At 38.5% G+C, this 12,554-nt stretch overlaps 2 protein-coding genes across 4 annotated transcripts; both read right to left on the bottom strand.

The window, feature by feature from the left end:
* Positions 1 to 31: 31 nt before the first annotated feature.
* Positions 32 to 5,557, bottom strand: bicdl2l (bicaudal-D-related protein 2-like). 2 transcript variants are annotated; one of them, XM_053331827.1, is made up of 6 exons: positions 4,846 to 5,557; positions 4,157 to 4,276; positions 3,906 to 4,064; positions 2,618 to 2,703; positions 2,364 to 2,484; positions 32 to 972 (listed from the first exon to the last, which is right to left on the bottom strand). In XM_053331827.1, exons 1-6 carry the CDS (start codon positions 5,392 to 5,394, stop codon positions 628 to 630), a joined length of 1,380 nt encoding a protein of 459 aa, XP_053187802.1. In that variant the 5' UTR covers positions 5,395 to 5,557; the 3' UTR covers positions 32 to 627. The 2 variants fall into 2 exon arrangements, with proteins under 2 accessions (XP_053187802.1, XP_053187803.1); XM_053331828.1 differs by having other exon boundaries at positions 2,618 to 2,700.
* Positions 5,558 to 7,073: 1,516 nt separating this feature from the next.
* Positions 7,074 to 11,378, bottom strand: sumf2 (sulfatase modifying factor 2). Of its 2 annotated transcripts, none has more exons than XM_053331591.1 (9): positions 11,201 to 11,378; positions 10,947 to 11,100; positions 10,748 to 10,862; positions 9,458 to 9,502; positions 9,205 to 9,355; positions 8,832 to 8,887; positions 8,385 to 8,469; positions 7,980 to 8,121; positions 7,074 to 7,896 (listed from the first exon to the last, which is right to left on the bottom strand). In XM_053331591.1, exons 1-9 carry the CDS (start codon positions 11,253 to 11,255, stop codon positions 7,794 to 7,796), a joined length of 906 nt encoding a protein of 301 aa, XP_053187566.1. In that variant the 5' UTR covers positions 11,256 to 11,378; the 3' UTR covers positions 7,074 to 7,793. The 2 variants fall into 2 exon arrangements, with proteins under 2 accessions (XP_053187566.1, XP_053187567.1); XM_053331592.1 differs by having other exon boundaries at positions 10,947 to 11,097.
* Between the last annotated feature and the right edge of the window lie 1,176 nt (positions 11,379 to 12,554).

Genomic DNA, 12,554 nt, shown 5'->3' with positions numbered 1-12,554 from the left:
TTTCATAAAACACTACAGTCTGATGTCTCTTTACATAAGAATTTAATTTATTTACAAAATGACAACTAACAATACTCAGGAAACTTAGTGAAATACATTAAAGTGTTACAGTGTTACACATTTAAAAGGCTCATTCACAATCAGTTATAGACAAAAGTCGAAAGCATGTGTTTCCCCTCCACACATTTTTGAAACAATAATAATAATGTGTCTGATGGTTTTTCCACAAAAGAAGTTAAATTGTTTTGTTAAAATATGCAAAATAACACCTACTCCTTCCCCCTCGTTAAGAAAATACAGAATCTGAAAATATGTAAATATTGTGGTCGATGTAAAAAGTTTCCTCCATCTCTGTAAAGTTCATCCTCAGTGTATGTGCGCTGTGGAGGCTTCAGGTTTCACACTGAATCGGGATTTACTTCAATTAAGTTGTGATGTTATAAATCCTGCTCGTATGTACAAGTGTTAAACTCAGATTTAATGTGAACACAGAGCGGCAGATGATCCTGAAAACATTTTTCTAGTGTCAAACTTTGCAGTGAAGCTCAAACATCAAAGCAACAATAAACAAAACCAGTTTTTCGAGTGGAGGGGGACTTAAAGCCGTAAGAGATGAGAATCCAGGTTTCAATCCAGCGTTACAACATGGAAGCCGTCGTTCTCTCTGCTGCACTCTGCCGGCTGTGAATCCTGGTCTCCCTGGCGACCAGTCGTGCCCCTCCTCAGCTTGTAATTCCACTTGCGTGAAGAGGCGGTGGGAGCAGGTGAGGACGAACCCGCAGACTTGGTGATGAAGATTTGGTTCTTGTTGGTTGTGGGTGGGACAGGTGTAACCTGAGGGAAGTTGGATGGCCGCTGGTTGAGGGGCTTGTTGTTTCTTCTCAGGAGGCCAAGGCGTGACGGTTTCTTCTGGGCCTGCTCTGCCTCCTGCTGACTCTTCAACTGCTGCTGGAGGATCAGCTGGACATCCTCCTAAAGAAAAGACAAACGGGCTGTTAGACACAAGAAAGACTTCAACCTCAAACATGGAAATGGTGACGATTATCGGACAGAGAGACAAGATTCTGACCATGTGAGAGTGATCCACATTAAATTTAAAAGAGCTGCTTTCAGATCAGTGTACAAAGACGGGCCACTGATGAAAAAGCTTCACCTGTTTATTCATTTCAACATAGAAATCTATAAACAGTTAATATGACTGAAAGACAGTATAAACTAGAAAATGAAAAGAGTGCAAATGGCAACATTTCATTGAAACACAAATACTAAGAAAAAATGAAGCTAATGATGGGTGTTAAACATGGTTGAATCCAGCATTTTAACATTTTTTAAAACTTCAATACTAAGATGTGGGTTGAGTTTTATATTGTTTTACAGAGATTCATTTTCAGACTCCAATATACAACATATACACCACTAACACGCACTTACTGCAAATGTGGAATATCATTAAACAATAACATTACACATTACACTAATAGCATCATTACTGGAAAGCAACCTCTGTTTTATATAATGCGATAATCTTAACACTGACAGGAGGAACAAGCTGCAGGAAACAGTGAACATGGCCTCCTTCAGCAGTATGTATGATGAAATCTAAAAAAGTAAAGCTGACAGAATTATTAACGACCCCTCTCACCCACTGAACAGTGAACTGAACATTTGAACTTTTACCCTCAGAAAAAAAAGTTCAAGATTACAGAACAGAAATATTTACAGGAAATCCTTTGTCCTGAGTGCTGTCGAGGTAATAAATTAAACAAGGAACTGGCAGGATTATGAATTTGTATGCTGAGATGATTTCCACAAATTTCCATATTATGGACAATAAAGTTTTCGCATTTGTATCGCTATCACTGCAGCAATCACTAAAACCTGAGAATGTAATGCATTTTTCTTTCTAGGTAAAATCAGTTGGGTATTGATGTGTATAACTGCAGCAGTAAACTTGAGGCCGCTTCCAAAGTGTAGAGCAGTCAGTTGTGGTTTAACACTGCAGGAGACCAGGCACTCAGCAGATGAGCACGTGGGCTTGGGGCCAAAACACTGTGGCGGGACACCAGCTGGCAGTGAAGCCCCCACATACCCACTGCATGTGCTGAAAGTAATGTGCCTGAATTTTAATTGCAGTTTGTGTTGTGTGTGTTTAACGGCTGAACTCATTCTGGTCTCTGAATGTAACGTGTGGCTAATTATGTGTGTGTGTGTGTGTCCTACTTTTCTAAACTAACACCTACATTTTCCGAATATGACGCCATAGTTTCATGTAGATTTTAGCGGTGTATTCTCCCCTCCCTCTAGAGTAAACTGTAATCACTTTTGTTATTACTGTTAAACATTACACCTCGTCTCAGGTTTACCTTCCAGGCTTCGAGCTCCAGCGACAGCTCCAGACGTTTCTGTACGGCCTCCAGCAGTTGGTTGTTCAGTGACATCATCTCCGTCTTACTTCTCAGCAGCTCGGCCTCCATCGCCTTCTTCCTGTAAGGCCGAACAGAAAGAATGACAAATCCCTCAAAATAAACTAAGTGTCTTTTAGCTTCCTTGTTTCCCTCCTTAAATCTTGAATCATGTGTTATTTAGAGGAGGTGAGTGTGATCGTGTGAGTACTCACTTCTCTATGGCCTCATCTCTGTCCCGTAGTGCCTGTTGCAGAATAGCACCGTCCTCTGCTCCAGTTCCTTTTCCAGATTTGATCTTCTGAATAGACAAACAAGCAGGAGAGTGAGATTATGTTTTGATTAAAAAAAATAGATAAAATAAAAACCTATTGATATTGTTGCCTTTAAGGCCAGGTTTCTGTCTTAAAACAATAGTCAAGTGCCCAAATTAACATTAAAATAGGTTTGTATATGTTCATACTGACCATTAGAAGATCTCTTTATAATTCATTTACATTTTAATGTGATGAATCTTAAAAGTTTAACTGAAGCTCATATGAAGCTTCAGTCATCCAAATTAGTCATATAGACATTTCTCAATGTTACAGTATTTTTAGTGCCAATGTCCCTTTTTGTTACTATATTTCAATAGCAGCTCAACAGGGAAACAATGTCCAAGGAAACACAAAGAGGGAATTAGATGCTAAAAAGACTGTAAATGTGACAGATATCCACTTGATATGACTAACTCAGACTACTGAAGCCTCATATAAGATTCACATCAACTTTTAAATGACTGCGTGGACACATTGTGGATTTTGGCCCCCATCACTTACACAAAAAGCACATTTAAAGGGGATATTTTAACAGCCAGTATGAACAGGAGATATGATTGCAGTGAGGAAAATCTCTTTCAGTGTTTATGTAGACACCTGACTGTTGTTTTAATTAGGACTTGAAACATTGGAAACCTTTGCTTTAACCTCAATGACTTTACTCACTCTGTCTTTTAGCAGGATTCATATCTAACCCCACTGTCAGTCACACACCTCGTGACTTTCTCTGAACTTCTGACTCAAATCACTGATACTGTCACATGTAAACTTGTCAAACCACATAGCTGAGCTTTTTAAGACCTGAGTGGAGGAATTAATCTTCTCAGAGAAACAATAAGAAATATGTTTCAACAATTTGAAGGTACAGAGGCCTCTCACGTCATTGATACACAGACTTGATATCAGTCAGGGTCTGTCGTATTTATCTACGCTGTTGTGGATATACAACATTTTATCATTTGTAGGTAAAGGTAAATACAGTTAAATTGCAGATGTGTGGAGGTTTACAGTGTAATAATGGTGGCTACCTATAAATAATTAGCTCCCTTTCCTTTATTCACACAAGTATGTGCAAAGCAAACATCCCTCTGTGTAACATGTCGACTAAAAGGAACGCAAACCAAGATTGTAGGGATATAATAAAGGTGTGGAATCTGATGTGAGTGCATGCAGATGCTGCTTTTACCTGCTGTGTGTGGCTGATTGCCAGTTTGCGGGCCACATTCTGCAGCTGGGCCAGTGCAGTGTCTAGTCGGTTTTCTCCATTAGAGGATTGAGCTTGGCTGGATTCAGGCTCTGTTAGCGGGTGCAGCAGCCTCAGAACAGACAGAACCTCCTCTGTGACCTGTGAGATGAATGTGGAGATAAAGAAATTATAGAAACACTGCAGATTTCTACTGTATATGTGTGTGTGCTCTTTCTGTGTGTAAACCTTACCCTCTCTCTGTGTTGGCTCCATCCTGGTCCATCTCTGCCCTCCTGCAGTTTGTCCACTTGGGCTTTGAGCCTGATACTCCGTCTCCGTGACAACTCTACTTCTCTGCGCACTTCTTTAAGCTGAAAACAATACATTTTCTGTCAGTACAATTTAACAAGGCATGACATTCCTTTTTGCTGAGTGGACATTCGCAAGCCCACACATAAAAAGTACCAACTCATGACATTTTAACGCTATGTAAATAGAAACTGATAAAGCAGATTCCCGAGTGAAACTGCAGACAAGAAATCCAGTCTTGCCAGCTAAGAAGTTATTCCTCACTTGCAAACATGCACAGCTGAATGCTTTCATAGAAACTCACCTAAACACACACTGAACAATGATAAACATGGTGCAAAACATATTTTACTAACAGTCTTCATCTTTACGCTCATAACCACAAATCAAACTCATGCCGTCATCAAGTGATAATGTGTCATTGTGTAAAATCATAAATGTAGTTCAAGGTATACTGATGTCAGAGGAGCAGACAGGCTTTGATCATATTTCATTATTTATTGGTGGAGCTTTTGTTGTCCTGTGAAAAACGTTGCATCTTTGTAAAGGAAACACTGAATGAGACTGTCTCCTCTCTGTGTAATCCATGTGACTGTAAAGATATTAAACATCAAAAACACTGTTATCCTACCGTGTCTGAGACATGTCCCAGCGTCCGCCGTCTACCGAGCGGCCTGCCACTCTTGATCAGGTCTGGTAAAGTCCTGTCTATGTAGGGACTCCCACCTTCACCAGATGAGGCTACTGACTCTGAGGAGTCTCCTGTCCCCTCTGAGGTCAGGTCCACTGAACTGTCTTTCTCCTCAGTCTGACAGGGCCTGTTGTCCTCCTCATTGGGCTCCTCTTCATCCACATCTTTTAAGTTCAGTTCAGAGATGAGACATGTGTTAATGTGCAGCAGATTGGCAGAATTTCCTTCATCTACACCATCACAGACTAAATCCTCCTGTTCAGCATCATCCTCAGGTTCTTCTGGATTTTCTAGCTCCGGTGCAGTTGTGGAGACTTTTGGTTCTGGTTCTGTTGGCAGAACTGTTGGTCTGTAAAGTGGAGCTCTGCTCCTGAGTGAGTTCATCTGTCTGTCCTCTACTCTGCTCAGAGAGGAGTACAGCTGCTGACTGGTGGAGAATTGAGGTTTCATCATATCGTTGAGGGCTGAGAAAGGTTGAGAGTAATCCATGATCAGTTCGGTGGAGGAGTCACAGGCAGAAGTGGAGTCAATAAAACAATCTGATGATACCGTCAGGCTTGGTGCATGAAACTCTAAGAAGAAAAATAAGTACAAACAGGGAGGAGGAGGAGGAGGAGGAGGGAGGATGACAAACAGAATGTCTCCAAACTGGTTTTTCCTGAACTGTATGCGTTCTCACAGGGACACGGCATGACATGATGTGATGTCACTGGAGGCTGTGGCTTCATGTGGATTGTCTGGGTTTTTCTTCCTCCTTCTCAGTCGTTACACAAACACATGACGTGCCAACATACCAGAGCTGCAGGGTGACAAAGGGAGGAGGGCTTTTGTTCCTTTAATACAATCAAATTACTCCAGACTTGACGCATGTTACCTGATTTAAAATGCTCTCTTTGTCAGGTAATGGAATAATTTACAGTCCGGGTCAAAGGCAGTTAAACAATGAATGCAAGTTGAGTCTCAATGTTTTAGATTATTTTTTCCCCATCTGTTAAAAAAAAAGACATTCACTTCGTCATCGATTTCATTTTAACTTTGGGGAAATCACCAGTTGTAGTCATACCTTGCAGTTCTTTAAAGTCATGGAAAAAGGGTAATTTTTTTTTGTTTGTGACAATTTCCCTCCATACATGAGCAGATGAGTCAACACATCCTGTTGAAGCCACTGAATACTTCAACAGCAATAAGAAGCTGGATTCAATTTGTATCTGCAGGCAAGTGAGAGTTGCCAAAGTACACAAAACACATTGCACATTATCAGTTATTTTACCGTCAATTAAACAAGTTACTTCCTGTTTATTTCCTTATTTGAGATAGCCAGTTTCACATTGTTCTGTTTCCTCACACACACACATGGTGATATACAATCTCATAAAACTAACTAATTATTATAGACCTAGTTTTCATCTTGGAAGTGGTTCATGTTGGTGTTGTGTGGATTTATGGTCTGAAGTGTTTTCCTACTCTGTGGAAGTAGGTCACCTCTTAATTAAGCATCCATCACGCAGGTGGAGCCATTCTTCAAGAAGTCTTCACATGAAGCAGTGTTTTGGTTTGTTGAGTGCAGATCATCACACTGCTATCTGTTTGAACTAAAAATTAATCAAACTGTGTATGTAGGAAGATGTCTGTGCCAATATTGAAAGATCAGATGTCTTGTATGAACATGTCTTAATAAGGCACCTTAGTCCATAATGCCTCAGACCCTTTTCTTAAAATAGAGAACTTTTTGCCAATGAGGTAAGACAATGTCACTAATCCCTTGAGTTATTTTAGTAATATCTATTTAAGGAATATTAGTCAGTAGCAAAGCAGATTATAGCACATCTCTGCAAGAAAATGGGTCGAGAGTTCATGAATTTTCTACAGACGAGGTGATTTATATTCAAAACTATTGAAATATGGTCACAGTGTTCAAACATTTGTTCTGTTTGTTATTTAACTTTCTTTTCAGTTTGGTTTTGAAAAGAACTCAGGGTTTTTAAGGATCAATACAAGTAAATTCAACACAATTGAACTGATCATTCACATGTTGAGACCAATCCAAGAGGCTGAAACTCTACAGAAACTGCACAAACTTCAGACATGTACCATGGAAGTGCTCAGTGAACATGTGGGGATGTTCAAATGAAGCTGAAAAAGCCAAAGACAAATTTAAAGTCGGTTGCTTAAGTCCACATTTAATTTCAAATATGTCTGTTTCAAATTAGTGATCAGATCTAAAGTACTTGATGATTTCTTCCGTCCTGAGAGCAGTTTTTGGTTTCTACAGAAACTTGATACTTAAAACCAAACTTCTTATCTGTGGTGTTAAAGAGAATGAGGTCAAAGCACCACTCACTGGTGAGAAAGTAAACAAAGAGACAAAGAGGGGATTAACAGAGGAGAGTGTGACCAAAACTACAGACCAATTTACTCTCCAGTCACATAAAACACTCAACAGAAAGAGAGATCCCAGCATGTGGAGGGAGGACCACCAGTGCTGACAAACACTGTCTTATTTCTTTCATTCAGTGAAATTAGTCAACAAACATTCCCACAAGTCTTTGGGGTGAAATCAAAAACTCATCTTTAGGACAACTAAGTGAGAAGGAACATTTTCTGGACAATTATTTATTTTTTGAGTTTTCAGTTAGGTATTAGTATTTTTTTTTAAACAAATTCATTAAAAAATCTAAGTTCTCCACAGGAGAAATAGAGTTTCTACACTCACATCTTCATGCCATCATATTTCATTAATATCATTTTTTTTTTCATATTATTTAATTGGTCCTCTCCTTTTTTCTGCTTCTTTGTCAACTTGAAAGTCACCAACATCATTTGAATCTGCGTTGGTTCAAATGAACATTATTGTCCTTCAGTGAATATGTTGAACTTCCTGTTTGTTGCTACAGTTCTGTTTTGACTTTTTTCTTCCCTTGCTTCTGCTTGATGCTGGAAGCACACCTGAATCCCAGATTATCAGAGGCAGAGTCAGGAGTGTTTCCCATCCTGCAGGACACAGAATCATAACGGTCAGTCACTCAGTTGTTCTGTGGGCTCAAAATCTAAAAATGTTCCCCTCAATAACTCACCTGGTCGTGATTCGTGCCTTGTGATTGGCTGAACCGTCCGCTGTGTCAATCCACGAGGCCCCACGCAGCACGTACATTGGTCCTGCTCCTGGGAAGGGGGTGGATGTCCACTCCCACGTGTTCCCCATCATGTCGTACACACCTGTGGAAATAATCAGCATTATTCTTAAAATATGTGTTTGTGCACACAGCAAAAAATGATAATCTTTTGTTTTCTCTCTCTCTTTTCCATCTTTTTAATGTTTTTTACTTCTATGAGTAAGGTCCGATCCTCAGTCTCTGATCATTCTCTAACATCTTTTTCTCTCTATTCCCTTCAACTATAGACATTTCTATCAATGTGTTGCCCTCATAATCTTCAATCATCTTATTTATGTTATTTTACTTCAGCTAAGGAACATTTACCATAACTGTTCTGGGGAGGAAAGGCTGTGATGGGGGCGACACCGTGGTATCCATCCTCTGCAGTGTCTCCATCTGGAAACGACCCCTAAAACATACAAAAAACACCATTACGTCATGGCTCATTTAAAGAGTAATATTGTATCAAACATAATGTATTTTTACTGCGACATTTTTCAGAACTCTGTCAGGTAATACAACTGTCCAGTTAGCACTACAATCAAGTCATGACACTATATTGTAAAAAAAAAACCCACAAAACAGATAATTGCCTAAAGATGGGTGGAGAAAGTGGCATCATTATCTGTAGAATTGAATGGAAAAATATCACATGTTTGCGTCAGTTACAAAAAAACAAACAAGAACATATCAGTAAATCTGCTGTCATAACATCCTATCAGGACTTTGTGGGCTGGGCTGCTACAAAATTCACTTTCACAGTAAGCTGACCTGCCACAGGTTGGTTCTGTTGGCCTGGAACTTGTTTCCCCATGGATAAGTCCGACCTGAGCTCAGGAGGCAGGAAAGAGATAAGAGACAGCAAATTATTATATTAAAAGGTGTGTTACTGAACAAGGTGGACGTGAAGTTTTTCCTGAACTGTGTACGTTCCACTCATCAATGTGTTCAACTCATGAAGAGACGTCTCTCTCTCGATGAAACAGACAGACTGGACGCATCAGTGTAAAGTAAAACAGAGTACTGACTCAGTTTAATGGAGTCAGTAAGCGAGGGAAAAAATGGCAAAAATGTACAAAACTCCATCAAAACAGTGGCACACTTAGTATATATGATCTATGTTTTCAGAGTGTAAACTTTGTACCTTGCAGCCCTCCACGTGCAGCCCACTCCCACTCCTCCTCCGTCGGCAGTCTCTTCTCCTTCCACTGACAAAACGCCTGAGCATCATTCCAGCTCACCTGAACCACCGGGAAGTCCAGGCGCTCTCGAATGCCTGTACCAGGACCTGCAGGCTGAATAGTAGAGTGCGAAAGTGTGAAAGGCATGCTGGGAAATGATATACAGAAAATGGTGGGGGAAAAAACAGAGATCCAATACTAAACACATGAACTCACCTGTCTCCAAAAGACACGTTCTACTGGCAACCACCAAGGAGCGGACTGGAAGTTTAAAAAAGTTCAGTTGTAATTAATAAAGGGCAGCATTATTCTGTCTTTTTCTTACTGTCAAGATATCCCATGAAAGGACAAAACCGTCCAAAAAATGTAAATTGCTTAAAATATTACAACATACATAGTTTCATTTTTATAGAAGACTTTTCATATACCAGACACAGGCACTGTAGTTTCTATCAAACATTATTGAAAAAGGACTAGTGTGCATATGTTGGGGACTATTTTCAGCTATTTGTGGCTCTTCTGCAGTCCTTCCCAAACTCCAGGGGTAAATCTGTGTGATCGTTTCATATCTCTTGTGATACAGTAGATCGAACCTCTACACCAGGCTTAAGGTATACAGATGACAACACTTATTAGTAAGATCATTTCATTGATGCTTTTAGTCTTTCCTTTGGATATGTTGAAAAGAAAAAAAATCTCCATCCTTATCCTTCTACAACCAGTGGTGGAAGAAATATTCAGATTCTTTACTTAAGTAAACGTACCAATATAACAATGTTAAAAAAAAGAAGTCCTGTATGAAAAACGCTACTTCACTGTATAAGCAGCAAAATGTATTTAAGTAAAGTACTTATACTTATTTTCTAGCTGCTGGATGTAAAGCTACTTTGAACTACTTTACACACAGTTAATTAGTTTAGTCCAGTGGATCCCAACATAGGGTTATGCCCCCTCTAAAGGGTCACCAGATATATCTGAGGGGTCTTGAGATGATTAATGTGAGAGGAAAGAAGATAAAACTACTTTCTGATACATGAAGTTGTTTTCAGTTTTTGGACTTTTTCTCCAATCTTAGATTTTTGTTGAAATATTGGATCATTTAAACATTTATTCAAATGAAACCATGTGAGAAGTTAAGAGGGAAAAATAACTTTGTTGGAGCTGTTAACAAATCATAGACATTTGAAATGTGACTAACTACACGCTGCTTTTTGTAAAGCATCAAAAGCCAAAAAGGTTGAAACCACTGGTTTCATCTTTATGTGTTGTTATTAAAAGCTTGTTTCATTATCCATTGTGTCTTCATCTGAAAAGTAACTAAAGCTTTCAAATAAAAGTAGTGGAGTAGAAAGTACAATATTTCCCTCTGAAATATACTGGAGTGGAAATATAAAGTAGCAGAAAATGGAAATAGTAAAGTACAAGTATCTCAAAATTGTACTTAATTCATGAATGATCAGAAATGCAATTATTAGACTAATCAGTGAATCAGAGTGGCAGCAGTACCTCTATTCTCTGTGTGACTTTGCTCTTCAGCTCTTCTGACACAAAGTCCTGAAACACAAAACTCCAGCCAAATGTCTCTGCTTCAGTTTTGTACTTCTGCGCTCTCACAAAGTCTCTGTGATGAAAGAAGTCAGAGGCTTTATTAAATTATTTAAACTCATTATCAGCTATCTCAGTGCCAGGTGTGAAATTGTATTACCTGAAATCAGCATTGGTGACAGGGTATTTGTCTATTTTAAAAGGCTGCATTTCAGCCTCTTTGATGGGACTCTCTCCATCTCTCCCATCAGCTGCACTGGTTCCCATTAACATGTGTCCTCCTGGTATGTCCACCATGTCTGCTTCTGCTGCTGCTGTTGAGTAATAGCAGGAAATATAAACTATCTGATCCTGATGATTCAATAAAAATATACTTTATGTTATGTTATGTTCAGACATTAAAAGGTTTCTTACCTGCAGCTGCCAGTAAAGCCACAGCAGACATCCAGAAGACTAGTTTAACTTTCATTTTTGACAAGTTTGAGTAAACATTAATTTAATATAACCCGATTATTTTTACAAATAAAAGTTTAAAATGTTAACTAGCAGCAAAACTTCTCCAACTTTGATGTCTCTGTTTCATTGGACCCGATTTTTTTTTCTGTCGGACAGATTTAACTGTTACACGGAAACAAGTTCAACAAAAACATGCTCCGTGCAGTATGAAAGGTTCCGCCTTGTTTAAAACTTAACTTGTGTTTTACCATAGACTGTATAAAAGTGTTTTACCCTATTTGGTTTTAAACATGCACAACTTCTTTTATTGATTTTTCTTTACATAAAGGATACCGTTTGTAGGCGCATTATAATGACACAAACCTCTACTAATGAAATATAAAAACTGCATCGTTAAATTGATGCTGAAATGTTTCCAAGACGCATTTTGAATAAAAAAAATTAGATTACTAAAACTTATGTCAAAAACATGAAGTACATATATACTTACATGTCAGTAAACGCAAAAAGTAAAAGTAAAAGAAGGCAGCTCGTGAGTTTATATATCATTTTATGTATAATATACTGTATGAATACGTTTGTATTATTGTGGTTTTTAAATCACTGATGCGTTAATGTGTGTGGGGTAATTTAATGTTCTAGGCAGTGAATGTAATGCAGTTTAACCACCGTATATAGTGTTAGTTGGATTTATGCTTTATAACTGTTTAATTAGTTAAATCTTTATAACCTAACTACAGTTCATGTCACATAATTCTCATGAATTTGAGTGAAAAGTAAAATATATTTCCCTGACGGAGTATAAGTCCGGCTGGGTATTATTTTAAAACATTATGATACCATTACCAATCCAGGTACCAATTGAGTACTTTATTTGATACCCATCATGTGAATAGAAGCATTAAATTGCATAAAATAACACTTCTCCACATCTAAACGATTAGATTTTTACATAAATGCATTTTGAAAGTCTTCAAATTATTAATAATTATTAATTGAAGAACACTTGTTTCAATTAGCTGAGAGCAAGTCCATATTTTATAGCTCCGGGTGCAAAAAGGATCGATTGCAGGTATCGTATGACGAGAAACGCTTGGATACTACTTTGTACTGATTTTTTCGGTCATACCATAAAAGTATTGAGTACCGATACCCAGCCCTTAGTACAAGTGTCAAAAGAATTCAAATACTCCAGCAAGAAGTACCATGTATTAATTAGTTACACTGAACCGTTGGTTATGTTACTTTTGGATAATTTATCCAGCGGTGGTTCAGGACATTCACACCCTGTCTATGTAGAAAAGGAGAATTT

This window comes from Scomber japonicus, chromosome 13 (genome assembly GCF_027409825.1).
Source record: "Scomber japonicus isolate fScoJap1 chromosome 13, fScoJap1.pri, whole genome shotgun sequence".
Lineage (NCBI taxonomy): Eukaryota > Metazoa > Chordata > Actinopteri > Scombriformes > Scombridae > Scomber > Scomber japonicus.
Note: the sequence above shows the minus strand (reverse complement) of the source record. Positions and strands in the feature narration are given on the sequence as shown.